General features: G+C 43.3%; 1 protein-coding gene across 6 annotated transcripts in view; it reads right to left on the bottom strand.

Annotated features, from left to right (window-relative positions):
- The window catches only part of GRIK1 (glutamate ionotropic receptor kainate type subunit 1), a 266,952-nt gene that overhangs the window by 7,013 nt on the left and 243,061 nt on the right, over window positions 1–16,878 (bottom strand). For 3 of the 6 annotated variants that reach the window (XM_075263453.1, XM_075263457.1, XM_075263459.1), the window contains 2 exons: window positions 13,088–13,313; window positions 8,487–8,737 (listed from right to left, as the gene is read on the bottom strand). In XM_075263453.1, coding sequence (XP_075119554.1) covers window positions 8,487–8,737; window positions 13,088–13,313 — 477 coding nt within the window. Of the gene's footprint in view, window positions 1–7,001; window positions 7,176–8,486; window positions 8,738–13,087; window positions 13,314–16,878 lie in introns of all 6 variants that reach the window. The other 3 variants (XM_075263454.1, XM_075263458.1, XM_075263455.1) reach the window with 2 other exon arrangements.

The raw sequence follows: 16,878 nt of genomic DNA, 5'->3' as shown, positions 1-16,878 counted from the left end.
AGATAGATAGATAGATAGATAGATAGGAGATAGATAGATATGAGATAGATAGATAGATAGGAGATAGATAGATAGAAAGATAGATATGAGATATATAGATAGATAGATAGATAGATAGATAGATAGATAGATAGATAGGAGATAGATAGATAGATAGATAGATAGATAGATAGATAGGAGATAGATAGATAGATAGGAGATAGATAGATATGAGATAGATAGATAGATAGATAGATAGATAGATAGATAGATAGGAGATAGATAGATAGATAGATAGATAGATAGGAGATAGATAGATATGAGATAGATAGATAGATAGATAGATAGATAGATAGATAGATAGATAGGAGATAGATAGATAGATAGATATGAGATAGATACAGTAGATGATAGATAGATATGAGATAGATAGATTGATAGATACTGTAGAATCTACAGTATCTATCGATCTATCTACAGTGTACATAGATTGATAGATAATAGATGGATGGATAGATAGATATGAGATAGCCATAAACTAGATATAAATCAGACGGATAGACCTAGATATAGCAGCCTGTACAGTATATCGCTGAGGTTTCACATTTATTTCATCTCTCCAGGTATTTTACAGTTGGCAGAAAGTTCTTCTCTGTCCCTGATTGAGACCTTGGCTGGCGCTGGCAGCGAGCTCTATAATGGCCGCGGAGTAGGTGACAGGGTCAGCCGTTCCTGGCCAGTCGGTGTCAGTTCATTAATCAGCCTTTGTGCTGCCTGCGCTGTAGAAGGTTCAGGAACGTTCAGGTGGAAATGACTACAGGGGAGAGAAATGTTCTGTATCTCCGTGTGAGGCCGGATCACCCAGGGCTCTGCTTCGCCGCTGTCTAGATAAAATAGCACATAAAATAACTTATGTCTGGGGCTTGTTAGAGTCAGAGGTAGCATGGCGAGGAGTGTGACTGTATGTGTTATCCATAGCATGGCGAGGAGTGTGCCTGTATGTGTTATCCATAGCATGGCGAGGAGTGTGACTGTATGTGTTATCCATAGCATGGCGAGGAGTGTGCCTGTATGTGTTATCCATAGCATGGCGAGGAGTGTGCCTGTATGTGTTATCCATAGCATGGCGAGGAGTGTGACTGTATGTGTTATCCATAGCATGGCGAGGAGTGTGCCTGTATGTGTAATCCATAGCATGGCGAGGAGTGTGCCTGTATGTGTTATCCATAGCATGGCGAGGAGTGTGCCTGTATGTGTTATCCATAGCATGGCGAGGAGTGTGCCTGTATGTGTTATCCATAGCATGGCGAGGAGTGTGCCTGTATGTGATATCCATAGCATGGCGAGGAGTGTGCCTGTATGTGTTATCCATAGCATGGCGAGGAGTGTGCCTGTATGTGTTATCCATAGCATGGCGAGGAGTGTGCCTGTATGTGATATCCATAGCATGGCGAGGAGTGTGACTGTATGTGTTATCCATAGCATGGCGAGGAGTGTGCCTGTATGTGTTATCCATAGCATGGCGAGGAGTGTGCCTGTATGTGTTATCCATAGCATGGCGAGGAGTGTGCCTGTATGTGTTATCCATAGCATGGCGAGGAGTGTGCCTGTATGTGTTATCCATAGCATGGCGAGGAGTGTGCCTGTATGTGTTGTCCATAGCATGGCGAGGAGTGTGCCTGTATGTGATATCCATAGCATGGCGAGGAGTGTGCCTGTATGTGTTATCCATAGCATGGCGAGGAGTGTGCCTGTATGTGATATCCATAGCATGGCGAGGAGTGTGCCTGTATGTGATATCCATAGCATGGCGAGGAGTGTGCCTGTATGTGATATCCATAGCATGGCGAGGAGTGTGCCTGTATGTGTTATCCATAGCATGGCGAGGAGTGTGCCTGTATGTGATATCCATAGCATGGCGAGGAGTGTGCCTGTATGTGATATCCATAGCATGGCGAGGAGTGTGCCTGTATGTGTTATCCATAGCATGGCGAGGAGTGTGCCTGTATGTGTTATCCATAGCATGGCGAGGAGTGTGACTGTATGTGATATCCATAGCATGGCGAGGAGTGTGCCTGTATGTGATATCCATAGCATGGCGAGGAGTGTGCCTGTATGTGTTATCCATAGCATGGCGAGGAGTGTGCCTGTATGTGTTATCCATAGCATGGCGAGGAGTGTGCCTGTATGTGATATCCATAGCATGGCGAGGAGTGTGACTGTATGTGATATCCATAGCATGGCGAGGAGTGTGACTGTATGTGATATCCATAGCATGGCGAGGAGTGTGCCTGTATGTGTTATCCATAGCATGGCGAGGAGTGTGCCTGTATGTGTTATCCAAAGACTGATGGATGAGGGCACAGAATTTAAAATAAAATTTTAGCTGCCTGCAGCCACCACTAGGGGAGGCTAAAGAACTCGCTGCAAGGGGTTTTATAATATTAATGTATGGCAGTATGCAAGGGACTCAGAGTCTTCATGTCTCTCCTTATATAAGCCTTTCTTTTCTGATAAATTATATATAACATATAGTACTGCCTTTAATTTTCATCTTTTAACTGATATAAGCACAGGTAGTACTGCCATCCTATCTCTAACTGTGCTTGATGTAGGCACAGATAGTACTGCCATCCTGTTGTACCCTGTATATGATGTAAACACACACAGTACTGTCTCCTTGTTTTTCCCTATAAATACTGTGGGCACATATAGTAATGGTCTCTAGTCTTTACCTATAAATGATGTAAGCACAGATAGTACTGCCTTCCTGTCTCGCTCTATATAAGAATTAAACACAGACTGCCTCTCCACAGCAAATTATACAGGTATATATATATATATATATATATATATATATATACACACACACATTAGGCACAGAGATAGTACTGCCTTGATGTTTTTAATTGTAAATGATGTAGGCACAGATAGTACTGCCACCCTGTCTTTCCCTGTAATTGAAATAGGCAGATTGTATTTCCTCCCTGTCTCATAAGTTCTGGTTTCATCTAGTACTGCTTCCCTGTCTTTCACGGTGATATATACAGGAATAGATAGTACTGCGTCCGTGGCTTTCCCTGTAAATGATGCAGACACAGATAGTACTGTCTCCTCATCTCTCCTTTGTGTATCAACGGTCGGTGATCCCCTCCATCAGCGGAAAGCCGGCCCACTATTGGGGGTGTCAGAGCGCCACTGTGCAAGGCAGAGAAACACATAGTAGCAGGCCATAGGCCCCTGGTGTAAAGGCTCCCATGGTAAGTGGCCACTGGGCCACCAGATCAAAGGCAGGGCACATGTATCTTAAAAGCCCACGGTGCAAAAGTGCCCCAGGAGAGGTTACCATGGGGTGCCTGAGCTCAATGGGCATTGGAACCCAATGAGATTATGGCACATTTGCGGCTCCCTTATTACCCCGGTCTTCTGTCCTCACAATGGGGAATTTTTATAAATTTGGGGTGAATTCACTATTTAAGTTTATGTTTTTTTTAACTCAGTGTTTCTCACTGGTTTGTCCATTTTGATCAAGCAATGCAGATGCCCTTTTGGATTCCTCCTGAGGTCTAGGAGGAGTAATTGTGTGACTATATTGATTCCGTCCTCTGCAATCCTGGCCCCACGTCTTCTTTTGTGGAGGGTGGGGCAACCAGTTGGACAATGGGGTGAAAGCCCCTGTAGAAGATGGTAGCAAGATTGGACCTTGCTTAGCTCGGCAAACCTAATCCTTGACCCTCTCAGGGCCTTTTGGCTTGGAGGTTTGGGGGCCCTTCTCTTATTAGATGGACCGCAACCTGGTGCACTTTTTGTGGGGCACTTCTTCTTGGAGTGCACCAAAAAATTGGTTAGCCCTACCAAGAGTCAGAATAACAGGGCTTCTGGGGCCTGAAAATTGGGAGAATATTTCAGAAATGAATAGAATTTCACTTTCTAAGAGATCCGACACGTTAATCCTATATAATTCCATAGCCATAAGTGCCCCGAGTAACAAAACCCTGCTCTGAATGTCCTGTGCTCGGGGAAAAAAAAAACTTTAGATGCGGGCGCTGTGATTCGGTTGACTGAAGGCCGAATTATCTGCGCTGGAGCTTACGGTCGAGAACATTTCATCCTCTAATTCCAGAGTAAATGTAGCTGAGGTCATTCGGTGCGGCAGGAGGTTAGAGAAGAAAGCTACAAGACATATTAAAGAAACAAGCAATGAAAAATAAGAAGTGAAAGGTTATTGGGAATAGGTTGGATGTGGGTGTAAGGATCACAGGAGCAGACGGAATCTGCAACGTTCCCAATCACATAACATGTCAGAAATGTCATAGACAACACGCTGGGAGTGTAAAGTGCACATAAAAGACACGGATAGTTACACGTCCCATAGGGTGGAAACATATGTCCTCCAGCAAGCCTACATCAGAGACAAAGGGAGCTCAGACACTGCCGGGGCCGCAACGCAAGGCAAATCTTATAAGCTTATACCTAGAAGAAAGTCGCAATAATAAGAAATACCATCAAACTGGAAAATAAAGAGTTAACTTTATGGATTTATATTCGGCCCGCTGCAATTACATGTCTACAATGACATCACAGTCCGCAGTGGTGGCCATATGTCCCGCCATACTCATGTGACCTAAGGACCTAAACACTGAAGGACCAGTTGTGGCAAGGGATCAATGGAGAGGTTATAAGGTCATACTAAGGAAAACCATTGGTGGGAGTGATGGGGGAGTGGGAGGGGGAGGAGATAAGCTGTGATATGATCTTAGTAGTGAATAGGGTTGAGCGAACGGGATCGGAAAAGATCGGATCCCGATTGGTGATCGAGCAAATTTCACGATCGGGATCGCCTGGAAAATGATCAGAAATCGGATTTTAAAATTGATCCTGAAATCTCAAGATCGACTCAATCTTAGTAGTGAATGCAATGATAGCTCAGGGGTGTTATCTATAAAGGTGCTATCTTCTACTTATCTAATACTTGAAGCTCATGGACCCCAATGCAAAATATGTAATGGGGCCTCCATGTGCTTTTTATAATAATGGTATCTTCTAATGGGCCCCCTTTAGGCTCCAGGGCCACGTCTGCACTCACAATAGCATTGCCCCTGATTATCTTCTGTTATGTTACCTGACTTGTCAGTGATAGAAATGAGGTGACTGCTCCAAAGAAAACCCTTACAAAAAATGGCAATTGTCAATCTATCATTAGGCTTAGTGGTCAGACTGAAAATTGCAGTATGTGGTAACTTTTAAAAAACACAGATCGTACATGGAAAATGTTTAAAAAAATATATAAAAAAATGTAAAAAAATATGTTTAACATTAGGCAATTTTTCTGATGACACATTCCCTTTAAGACAGTGGTGATGTGGCAACTTTTTTTACTTATATTTTTTTTATCTTCGCTTGTTTTATCTTATCGCTTTCATGTAATATCTACAAATATTTTTATTTGTAAATTCATATTTACCCTTAAATTGGTTTTAGATTACAAGGTAACATTTTGATGTGGTCGGGAACGGTCAGAAGTTTCAGGTCCTGAAGAGGTTAAGACCATTTGGTTCGCCTTGCCTTGAGGATTTGCGCATCTCTTTATCTGCACAGGAAGCTTTTACATCTTGTGGAGATGATAAATGTGCCGGATCTTACTTGCAGGGAGCCAGCACTTAGACGTGAGCGCTGCTCCGGCAGACCTTTCCACTGTATGCAGCAATTACATGTGACCTTTCACAGATCAACACAACCTTTCCATTTGTTTTTTAAAATTGATCCACATTAGGCCTTTTTTTTTTTCTCTACCGAGTTGAGAAATGATATAAGATGAAGGCGACCTCCGACCTCTCACCGGTTGGTTATTAGAAGGAATAAAGCTAATGGAAGAGATCCTCGCTGACTTCAGCAAATGTGGCCCGTATGCTATTTCTGTGCACAATATATCTCTGGAGATAGAAATATATGAAGTCACCGTCAGCCCTGTCCAAGCTGTCCCTTCTCCATGGGTGGTCGAAGAATCACGACGTAAACCAATATGGAGACCGGAACTAGCCCGAAAGGGCAACAAAAAGGGACTAATCCAGACCAGGCCGTCATGACTATGGATGGTCGGTTATAAAGTCGGATACTTTGGACGTATCTCCTGATTATTACATTCTAATAACTTGTAGGAGAATTTTTATGCAAAAATTTACCATAGTAAGTGATTGGGGTCCAAACGGGTTTATAGGGTCCAATACCATGACAGATCCTGGGTTCATGGGAAGACGCACCAGAACGCACTAGAACTCCAAGGAGCCATATTAAACTTGTGTTGTACAGTAACATGACAAACATCCTGAGTCACTACTTCAAATACTGTAGAAATCCCTTTAAGCAGGACCATTTCACCACCTACACCCACCCCTGATTTTTTTCCGCATCCTTTAAGATGTGCAGCTGCACTAATACTGACAGAGCTGGAGTTTTTTCTTTAGCCCCCACCATTCCTGAGCAAACAGTGCAGTTAGTTTTGGTGCCTGGCATGAAATAGACTCTACTGTCAAGTGGGCGGTCTCAGCCAAGGGGGCGTGACTTATGGCTGAGAGGCAGACATTGTCACAAGCCTTGTCTTCTATTTCCACCATAAAGTAAATTACAGAGAAGATCCACAATCTATTTGACGTTTTATCAGGTCTCAAACCCAGAGCCTTGTTCATGAGAGGCGGACACACTCACAAGCTTAAAAATTCTCAATGGGAGAATTTATATGACCAAAAACTTCAGTAATATTTTTTTTATATAGGTAATGTATTGGTATAAAGCCTCTGGTCAGAGAAATTCTCCCATTGAGTGTAGCTGAGTCTGTGGCTCAGGGTGCCTGCCCCTCACAGACAAGAACCTGGGTTCGAGACCTCGGACAGACCTAAAATGTATAACCCAGCAACTTCCCATTCGTTTTTTACCGCAATGAGCTCATGTCATTTGTCACATCTGTTACTGACCCAGAGGTTGCAATAAACTGGATACCAAAAACACGGAACATTTGCACGGACCTTGGGACACACCTTCCATGTACATTATACTGTGTGTATAGAGGGTTGTGTTCGTATTCCTCTTTCCTCCCGAAGCAATTTGCCACAGTCTAATTCCGTGGATAGAGTGGTCCCCGAAGTTGAGTTGGACGGGTGAGTGGGTTTACATTGCAGCCCATAAAAGAAACAAAAGGCCTTTGCATGCACAAGGAATGAAAGAAAGAAAAAACATGCATAAATAATAATAATAATGGAAATCCTATGGCAATGATAGAATAATTACAGCATAAAGAACCCAGGATAATAAAGCAAGAAAAATAATGAAACAAATGCAAAATATCCAGAAATTCATGTACAGACGATAAAAATGAAAGTCTTAAAATATATGAAAAATGTAATGTCACATGCAAGGAGGAGAAAAGCTTGAAAAAACAAAATTTCAAGGTGCAGGAACGTCAATTTGGGCAATGCTGAGCTTAAAGGAGTTGTCCAGGAATTCCAGGTCTACGGCAAAAAAACAAAAAGCCAAAAAACATACTCCCCTGTCCCCGATGCTCCAGTGTGCCCTATCTCTGGCTGGTGTCCAGCGCCACCCATTGGGTTGTTTCGGCAGAACTCATCCCTGCACGTGAATGATGTGGACAATCAGTGGCCTCAGCGGTTATAGGAAAGGACACGGGACCAGCAAGGACTTCTGCCCTGGTCCAGCGGCAATGAATACCGGAGCACCGAGGATAGGTGAATATGTTTTTTTAATTTTTCACCTTCCCCAGCCTCCTGCCAGAGATCTGGAGTTCCTGGACACTCCTTTTAATTTCTTAAAGAGGACCTTTCACCACCTCCACCTCTGTCATAGGCTTCTGATGCAGATGGATTTTTTTCTCCAGACCCCACCATTCCTGAGCAATCAGTGCTATTAGTTTCCCCAGTTATTATGCTTTTCCCTGGGGTAGAGTTGGGGGCCGCCCACCTAACAATAGAGAGTCTAATTAGCATATAGGGTTCTGAAACTAACACAAAATGATTGCTCAGGAAGGGTAGGGGCTAGAGAAAAAATTCCAACTGCGCTGGAATCAGTGGAGTGGCAGCTAATGAAGGATGGAGGTGGTGAAATGTGCTCTTTAAAGGGGTTGCCCCAAGAGCAACACTTTTCACCTATTCACATGACAGGTAATATGGACAAAATTCCATGCATGGACGTTAACTGTGTCAACACAGAGTCTATATGGGTGCATGTCATGGACCTATTGGCAATCCATCAGTGCTTCCGGGGGAGAATACTTCCATAATATGGAATGCATTGGTGAAAGCCAAAATTGGTTTTCTCATGGAGGCCACGTGAATCTGTATGAAAAAAAATGGTATGTGTTTCTATATAAAGGAATAATATGGGTCTATATAGATCTGTACCCTAAAGATTCACACAGGGTGCTACTCCATTCCCTACCCCATTAGATCGCCATGTCCATCTCATATTCATTAGCCCATAGACAATCTTGTCCTCACCTGTTCTATATCACTATTTTTCCTGGATTTATAGATGAATTCTCCAATGGCCACAAAGACAGACAGAACGAGCCCTGCTGCGAGGACTATGAAGATACCACCAATGTTCTCCACTCCTAAGGCGCTGGCTTCTTTGCTGTCCTCTTCTGGGCAGCCATTCCCTCGCCACCATTTCTCCTTCATCATATGTAACTTCCCTTCTTCTTGTAGCTGGAGAATAGCGATGGTGATTTTGTCCCTGTATGGAGAACCTGGAGGGATATTAGAAGTAGAAATCTTAGGATTGTAGGGTAGCCCTAGTCTCATTGCTGATACTGAGAGCAACAAATCAATGAAGGTATTAAAGGGATCCTATCATTGGATACCAGTTTTTTCTCAATAACATGTCAGAATAGCCTTAAGAAAGGCTATTCGTCTCCTACCTTTAGATGTCTTCTCCGCACCGCCGTTCTGTATGCAAATGAGTTCTCGCAGCACTGGGGGCATCCCCCATGCTACGAGAGAACTCTCCAGTGACACCTCCTTCTTCTTCAGAAACCCGCCTCTCTGCGTGTCTTCTTCCATCCTGGGTTTTCAATTTTCTAGGCCTCGGGCCACAAGAAAATGGCTGCTTACATTGTAAGCTGTGTAAGCGGCCATTTTCTTGTGGATTGGGCATGTGCATTCGGCTCTGCACGAGGTCTAGAAAATTGAAAACCCAGGATGAAAGAAGACGTGCAGAGAGGCGGGTTCCTGAAGAAGATGGAGGCGTCACTGGAGAGTTCTCTCGCAGCATTGGGGACGCCCATAGTGCTGTTTGAGCGCTGGGGACCGCCTCCAGTGCTGTGAGAAAACTCATTTGTATACTGAAGAAAACCCAGTTTTCTACCGAACGGCGGTGCGGAGAAGATATCTACAGGTAGGAGACGAATAGCCTTTCTTAAGGCTATTCCGACGTGTTATCAAGAAAAAAAGGGGTATTCAATGATAGGATCCCTTTAAAGTGGTCAAATTGTATTTTAATGTTTAGGATAAGAAAAGATCTGCTGCGGGGTTGTGTATGGTATTACAGATCATCCCTATTCACGTCAAAGATCCGTCCACTACAATACCAGACACAATCCATCATTAGGTGTGGTTTAAGAAACCAGCCATGGCCAAAGACCCAATTGCAAAAGTCTTTACAGCAAATATGTGGCTTGATATTGCCAGATCTGAGTTGGCAAGAAATTGTATCCCCTTCCTCTGGATCAACACAGTACGGTTATAGGATGGACTTGATGGACCTGTGTCCTCTTGAGATGGCCATACATAGTAGATGAATTTCGGCCAAACATGGCAATCTCAATCATCTAACGTGAATGGGAGTGTCCCGACTCTTCATCGATGGCAGATATTAAAGAAAAATAGGGCAATAAAGAATTGGCCATGTGTAATTTCCAGATATAATACCCGATCCTTTGTCTTCACAAGAAGAACGCCACCACCAATGGTATCTGGCAATGGTTTACTATCGTCTTCCCATTGAGAACATGAGCATAAATGGATAGAGAGATAGATTTTAGAGAGAGATCGGAGTCAGTCTGTGTCAGTGTGTTAGGCCGGCACAGGCAGGGTGTCCTAAACAACTTTTTAGGGCAATTGAGGCATTTTTGTTTGATCAAATTGGACCCGAAATAAATTCCCAGATGCCCAATTCTTTGTTTTCACAGAAGACAAGCCATCACCAATGGTCCAACCCAATGGCAGTGGTGGATACGTATGGTAGGTCAGGAGGGATAACCATGAACCAGACAAGCATTTGTCCAACAGACAAAAAGGGAAGACTCTCCACCACTCCGAACACATCGGCGAAGTCGTCCTTTGGGGTAGTTAAACCTCTCTCTCTCTCTCTCTCTCTCTCTCTCAATATAGCACCACTAAAAAGTACACAGGAGTTATGGAAGCCTTGGTTGATATTGGAAACTTTTGCCAAATTAAAAGTATATGTCGTGGAATGATATCACCACAAAGATTGGGTACTAGATAGATTTTTTCCCCAAATCACTGTTGAGATTTCACCAATGTGTACAGGCTTTATGAGCTGCTGAGTGGCTCTGACTAGGGTTGAGCCGATCTTGACTTTCAGGATCGATTTTAAAATCCGATTTCCGATCATTTTTCATTCGAACCCGATCTCGATCCTAATTCCGATCCCAATGCAAGTCAATGGGATTTTTTTATTAATCGGAGATCAGATTTTAAAAGCAATCCTATTCACTATACAGCATGGAATCTAATAATTGAACGCTTTAATTGTTAGAATCCACGCTGTGTAGTGAATCACTAAGTAGCCAGAGGATTTTTTTTTAAATCCTCTGGCTACTTATTCCCCCCTGGTGTCCACTTACCTGCAGAGATGGCTGGTCCTGTGCCCCGTGTCTTCATTCTTCGCCTCGCTGCTGCTCCACACTGCTTTTCTTCCTTCGCTGCCCCCTCCCTGCCAGGTTAGGAGAGTGTCCTGAGATGTCACGTCTCCCCGCCCTGTACCCGCCCACACTCTCCTAAGCCACAAGCCCCGCCTACCTAGCGCTTTAAACACTAACCTGGGAGGCGGGGCAGCGAGGCAAGAAGAAGGACGGCAGTGGAGCAGCCATCTCTAGAGCCGGCATGCAGGGCGTTAAGGCTGTGTGCCGGCTGCTTCCATTCATTCCTATGGAACTGCAGCGGAGCCTTCACACTGAGTATACAGCGTATACTCAGTGTGAAGGCTAAGCAAAGCACTGTGGGAAAAATCCCCGATCTCGATCCCACATAAAAAGATAGTGTTCGGAATTCCGATGGCGATCGTGAAATTTTCTCGATTGCCGATTGGAATCCGATCTTTTCCGAACACGATCGCTCAACCCTAGCTCTGACCTATACCATACTAGTCATACCACCGATACCACCCAACTTTATTAAAGTCACCCCCATGTCATAGCATTGTAAAAAATAACTATTATCTTGAAATCGGTCAGACCGAAAACCTCACATTCTATGGGGCTTAAGGAGTTAACAATATGCCATAATTAATTTCATGGATTTTGTCAGAATTCCACCCCACGCTATCCATCTCCTTCGCTGCCCTTTATTTCCTCTCTGTTTGTCCGAGCGCAGAGATCTATTTGTCACCCCGCGCCTGTCACTTGTATTAGCATTTTCTAACAACACTTCCCAGAAACGGTTTATTATGTTAAAAACAGATCATAATTTATACATTTGCGAAAAGTATTCGGGGTCCGGCAAGGATCAGTCATTGTCATTCCCGCAGCATAAACAGAGTTTTATGGCCGCAGAAAACAATAATTTTCTCACCATTGGCAGTCAGAATATATGAACATCCCAAAACCCATCACTCAGAAGTGAACTTTATATTTATTGCGCGCTCTTAAGTGACCGAATAGGCCGCATGTATTAGAGGAGCGCCCAAATAATGTAATATAACACAATGGCCAAGACGTAAAATGACAAGTACACTCGCTTTGGTTGGTCTGCATTTACATACACGCATAGCAGAGTGGAGATTGTAACTTAGAGAGTCATTACAGGACACTGGCATTAACACTGCACCATTCATGTCTGTAGGCTACAAATGGTATTGTACATCTGTCCCATTCACTTGAATGGAGCTGCATTGTAATACCAGATACAGCCTGTGAGTAAGAGTGGTGCTGTTTCTAATCTTACACAACTTCTTTACAGTACGCTGCTTTTAAAATTGTTCTGTCTGTATTTTTATTGAAGATTACCTTTCACCACCTCCACCTCTTTGCAACCTGCAATTAGCTCCACCATTTTTGGTGTACTTGGAATTTTTTCTCTAGCCCTCGCCATTCCTGAGTAATAGGTGCTGTTAGTTTCACTATTCACTATGCTAATTAGGTTCTCTACTTTCAGGTGGGCGGTTCTGAGCTATAGAAGTGCCAGTCTAGGGCCCGCCCTCTTACAGCAGGGAGACTAATTAGCATATTGGGTGCTGAATCTAACATAACCGATTGCTCAGGAATGGTGGGGGCTAGAAAAAAAAAATCCAAGTGCACCAGAATTGGTATCTATCGAATGATGGAGAAGGTTGGGGTTGGTGGAGATGGTGAGTAGCTCACTTTACATATGAATGGTCACCCAAATTAAATGATAATGGGAAAAATAGATTACATTCCCTTGTGCATTGGTCTAAAAATGAACGGGTTGTGATCTAGCACCAATCGTGTCCATGGGGTATCCCTGGTTTTACACTTTCCATTCACATGGGCTCTGGGGCTCCATTAGGATCCCACCAAACTGAATGGGACTCCTTACTTTTGGGTGGGATTTTTCAAGCCATACCCTGTTTCTTGGGCCAAGAGAAGGCGAGAGAAAATTTCGTAACTAAGTGGAACCCCTGTTCTCTTTATAAGTGGCTGCTACAAGGCGGGGAACGCACAGCACGAGTAGCAAACCAAATCTTGACCTTGAATAAAGAAAAGCCCAATTTTTACTCTTCCATTTATACCATATGGTGCGAATGCAAACACCAATAAAACATGTCAGTCTGTACTTCGGTCCATGTATCAGCGATGTGTGACTATACTTGAGCTTAGTGGTCATTAGGAATAACTCACCAATAGGTGTGCCAACTCCATAACCTTTTGAGTCAATGAGCCCCCCGATTTGGGTGAGGTTGCAGTTCCGCTGTGTGACATATTCAATACTGGTGGACTCCATGAGCAGCGCGTAGTCTGTAGTCAGAACCCGTTGAATGCCCTCATCGTTGTTCTTCACAAGTGCCGTCTGCTGCCTACTGCTCATGAACGCCCACATCTTCTCGTAAGTAGAAATCTTGGATTTCTGGAAGTAAAGAGAAAATATTGGTAACCATCTAGCCATTCATGTAGGTGGACCTTGTCCTGTAAGGGCATGTAGACACCATGTAATACCACATTTTGCCTGTAGTGGCCACTGCAGAGGAGATATCTGGCTGCCTGGCCCTTTAAGAGTTGATAAAACAACATTTTTGTTTGGAGAGAATCATCACTTGCTTGGCTGGCTGATAATATCTCATTCATGTCTTTGGTGTTTTCTATACTGTAAGGAAAGTCTGTTTCCAGGGCTGATAATAAATAGCCTGAGCACAGACAATCCTATTTACTCCCCGATGATTTAGTACCATTTGTAGAGCGCCGGTCCCTCTGTTTCACTCTACCATAAAATACCAGTATTAAACCCTTCATCATGACCGCTCCACACAATATCGCCAATAAAAACACACTGTATAGTCACTCCTTGAGGATATGGAACGACTGAAGAGGTCTGGAGCAGAGGGGGCATGTTCTCCTGAAAATCATTCATTTACTACGCTGGAGGAGAGAGATTTATGATAGGAACAGAAGAGGACAGTAAACTGATTTTTAGTGAGACAGTGACCTATGCACATCTGTAATTAGATTAATGATAACAGCGGAATAAGAGGGTGTTGATTTTGTGGAGAGTTTTGGCTTGTGAGATTACACTTACTACTGTAAATTTAGAGACTATAGAGCCAGAGCAGTGTCAGATCATGGGAATTATAACAGCAGAATAAGAGTGTGCTGATCTTGTGGAAGGCAGTGACTTGAGAGATTATATTTACAATTGTAGATTCAGATAGTATAGAGCCAGAGAAGTTTTAGGGAATAAAAACATCAGAATAAGAGTGTGCTGATCTTGTGAAGGGCAGTGACTACAGCGATTTTGTTTACAACTGTAGATTTAGATAGTATAGAGACAGATCAATGTCAGATCATGGGAATTATAACAGCAGAATAATAGTGTGCTGATCTTGCCAAGGGCAGTGACTAGCGCAATTTCGTTTAGATTCAGATAGTATAGAGCCAGATCAATGTCAGATCATGGGAATAACAACAGTAGAATAACAGTGTGATGATGTTGTGGAAGGCAGTAACTTGACAAATTACATTTGCTAGGTTCAGATTGTATAGAGTCAGAGCAGTGTCAGATCATGGGAATTATAACAGCAGAATAAGAGTGTGCTGATCTTGTGGAAGGCAGTGACTTGAGAGATTATATTTACAATTGTAGATTCAGATAATATAGAGCCAGAGCAGTGTCAGATCATAGGAGATAAAAACAACAGAATAAGAGTGTGCAGATCTTGTGAAGGGCAGTGACCAGAGCGATTTCATTTACAACTGTAAATTTAGATAGCATAGAGAAAGAGCAACGTCAGATCATGGGAATTATAACAGCAGAATAATAGTGTGCTGATCTTGTCAAGGGCAGTGACTAGAGTGATTTCGTTTAGATTCAGATAGTATAGAGCCAGATCAATGTCAGATCATGGGAATTATAACAGCAGAATAATAGTGTGCTGATCTTGTGAAAGCCAGTGACTTTTAAGATTACTTTTGCTAGGTTCAGACAACATATAGCAAGAGTATTATCGTATCATGGCATTTATAATAGCATAAAGGAATGTGCTGATTTTGTGGGAGGCAGTGACTTGAGTGATTGCATTTACTACTGTACATTTAGACAGTATAGAACCAGAGAAATGTCAGATCATGGAAATATTATAACAACAGAATTAGAGTGTGTTCACCTTGTGACGTTGGGGATTACATTTGCTTGGTTTGGACAGCATATACCAAGAGCAATGTCAGATCACTGGAATTATAACAGCAAAATAAGAGTGTGTTGATCTTGCGGAAGCCAGTGACTTAGAGATTGGATTTGCTGTTGTTGTTTCAGACAGGATATAGCAAAAAACAATGTCAGATCATGGGGATCATAACAAAAGCATAAGAGTGTGCTGATCTTGGGGAAGGAAATGACTGGATATTACATCTGCTAAGTACAGCCAGCAAATAGCAAGAGTATTGTCAGATCAAAGGAACCTCAACAGCTGCATAAGATTGTGATGATCTTGAGAAGGAAGTGACTTTACAGATTACATCTGCAAAGTTCAGAAGCAAACAACAAGAGCAGTGCCATTTCATTAGAAGTACAACAGCAGCAAAGGAGGAAAATGATGTTGATCTTTTGGGAGACAGTGACTTGGACACATTTATAAATACATGAATTGAACATGGACTCGAGCCGTATTAGATCATGGGAATGAAGGGCTAATGTCTCTCATTAGGGACTTATTATTAGGGACTAAGAATTCTGGGTAAGGCATACAAATAATATCTCATTGGTGAAGGCAGCTCCCTATAGATTAATACTGGGTTCTAAAAGAAACCTAAGGGCATAATCTGGGAAAAATAATCACAAGGCAGAGGTTCTGCAGACAGCCGTTTTGAGGTTTTTGCTTCTCGTCAATGCAGAGAGGAGATAACCAAGCAGCAGAAGAGTTTTAATGATGACAGTGGGCTGATTTTCTGGGAGGCGGTGACCTGGACACATGTATGACTAAAATTAATAAGTACTGGGCTGCATTAGACCGAAACAATATCATGATGTAGTCAGATCATGTAGACGGCAAGAGAAGTGTGCGCTGATCTTGTGGGAGGCAGTGACCTGTTCATCAAAGGATATTAATGAGGGCAGCACAGCATGCAAAAGGAAAGTCTCAAGAAGTAGGGAGTAGACGTAGAACATTCTGAAGTCAATCAGATCATAGGACTGAGGGAAGCAGCAGAAGAGGTATACATGTTGACCTTCATAAAGGCAGTGACTAGAGATGAGCGAACACTAAAATGTTCGAGGTTCGAAATTCGATTCGAACAGCCGCTCACTGTTCGAGTGTTCGAATGGGTTTCGAACCCCATTATAGTCTATGGGGAACATAAACTCGTTAAGGGGGAAACCCAAATTCGTGTCTGGAGGGTCACCAAGTCCACTATGACACCCCAGGAAATGATACCAACACCCTGGAATGACACTGGGACAGCAGGGGAAGCATGTCTGGGGGCATAAAAGTCACTTTATTTCATGGAAATCCCTGTCAGTTTGCGATTTTCGCAAGCTAACTTTTCCCCATAGAAATGCATTGGCCAGTGCTGATTGGCCAGAGTACGGAACTCGACCAATCAGCGCTGGCTCTGCTGGAGGAGGCGGAGTCTAAGATAGCTCCACACCAGTCTCCATTCAGGTCCGACCTTAGACTCCGCCTCCTCCGGCAGAGCCAGCGCTGATTGGCCGAAGGCTGGCCAATGCATTCCTATGCGAATGCAGACTTAGCAGTGCTGAGTCAGTTTTGCTCAACTACACATCTGATGCACACTCGGCACTGCTACATCAGATGTAGCAATCTGATGTAGCAGAGCCGAGGGTGCACTAGAACCCCTGTGCAAACTCAGTTCACGCTAATAGAATGCATTGGCCAGCGCTGATTGGCCAATGCATTCTATTAGCCCGATGAAGTAGAGCTGAATGTGTGTGCTAAGCACACACATTCAGCACTGCTTCATCA

This window comes from Leptodactylus fuscus, chromosome 2 (assembly GCF_031893055.1).
Source record: "Leptodactylus fuscus isolate aLepFus1 chromosome 2, aLepFus1.hap2, whole genome shotgun sequence".
In the NCBI taxonomy this organism is placed as follows: domain Eukaryota; kingdom Metazoa; phylum Chordata; class Amphibia; order Anura; family Leptodactylidae; genus Leptodactylus; species Leptodactylus fuscus.
The sequence above is the reverse complement of the archived record's forward strand: the minus strand, read 5'-3'. Positions and strand labels throughout refer to the sequence as shown.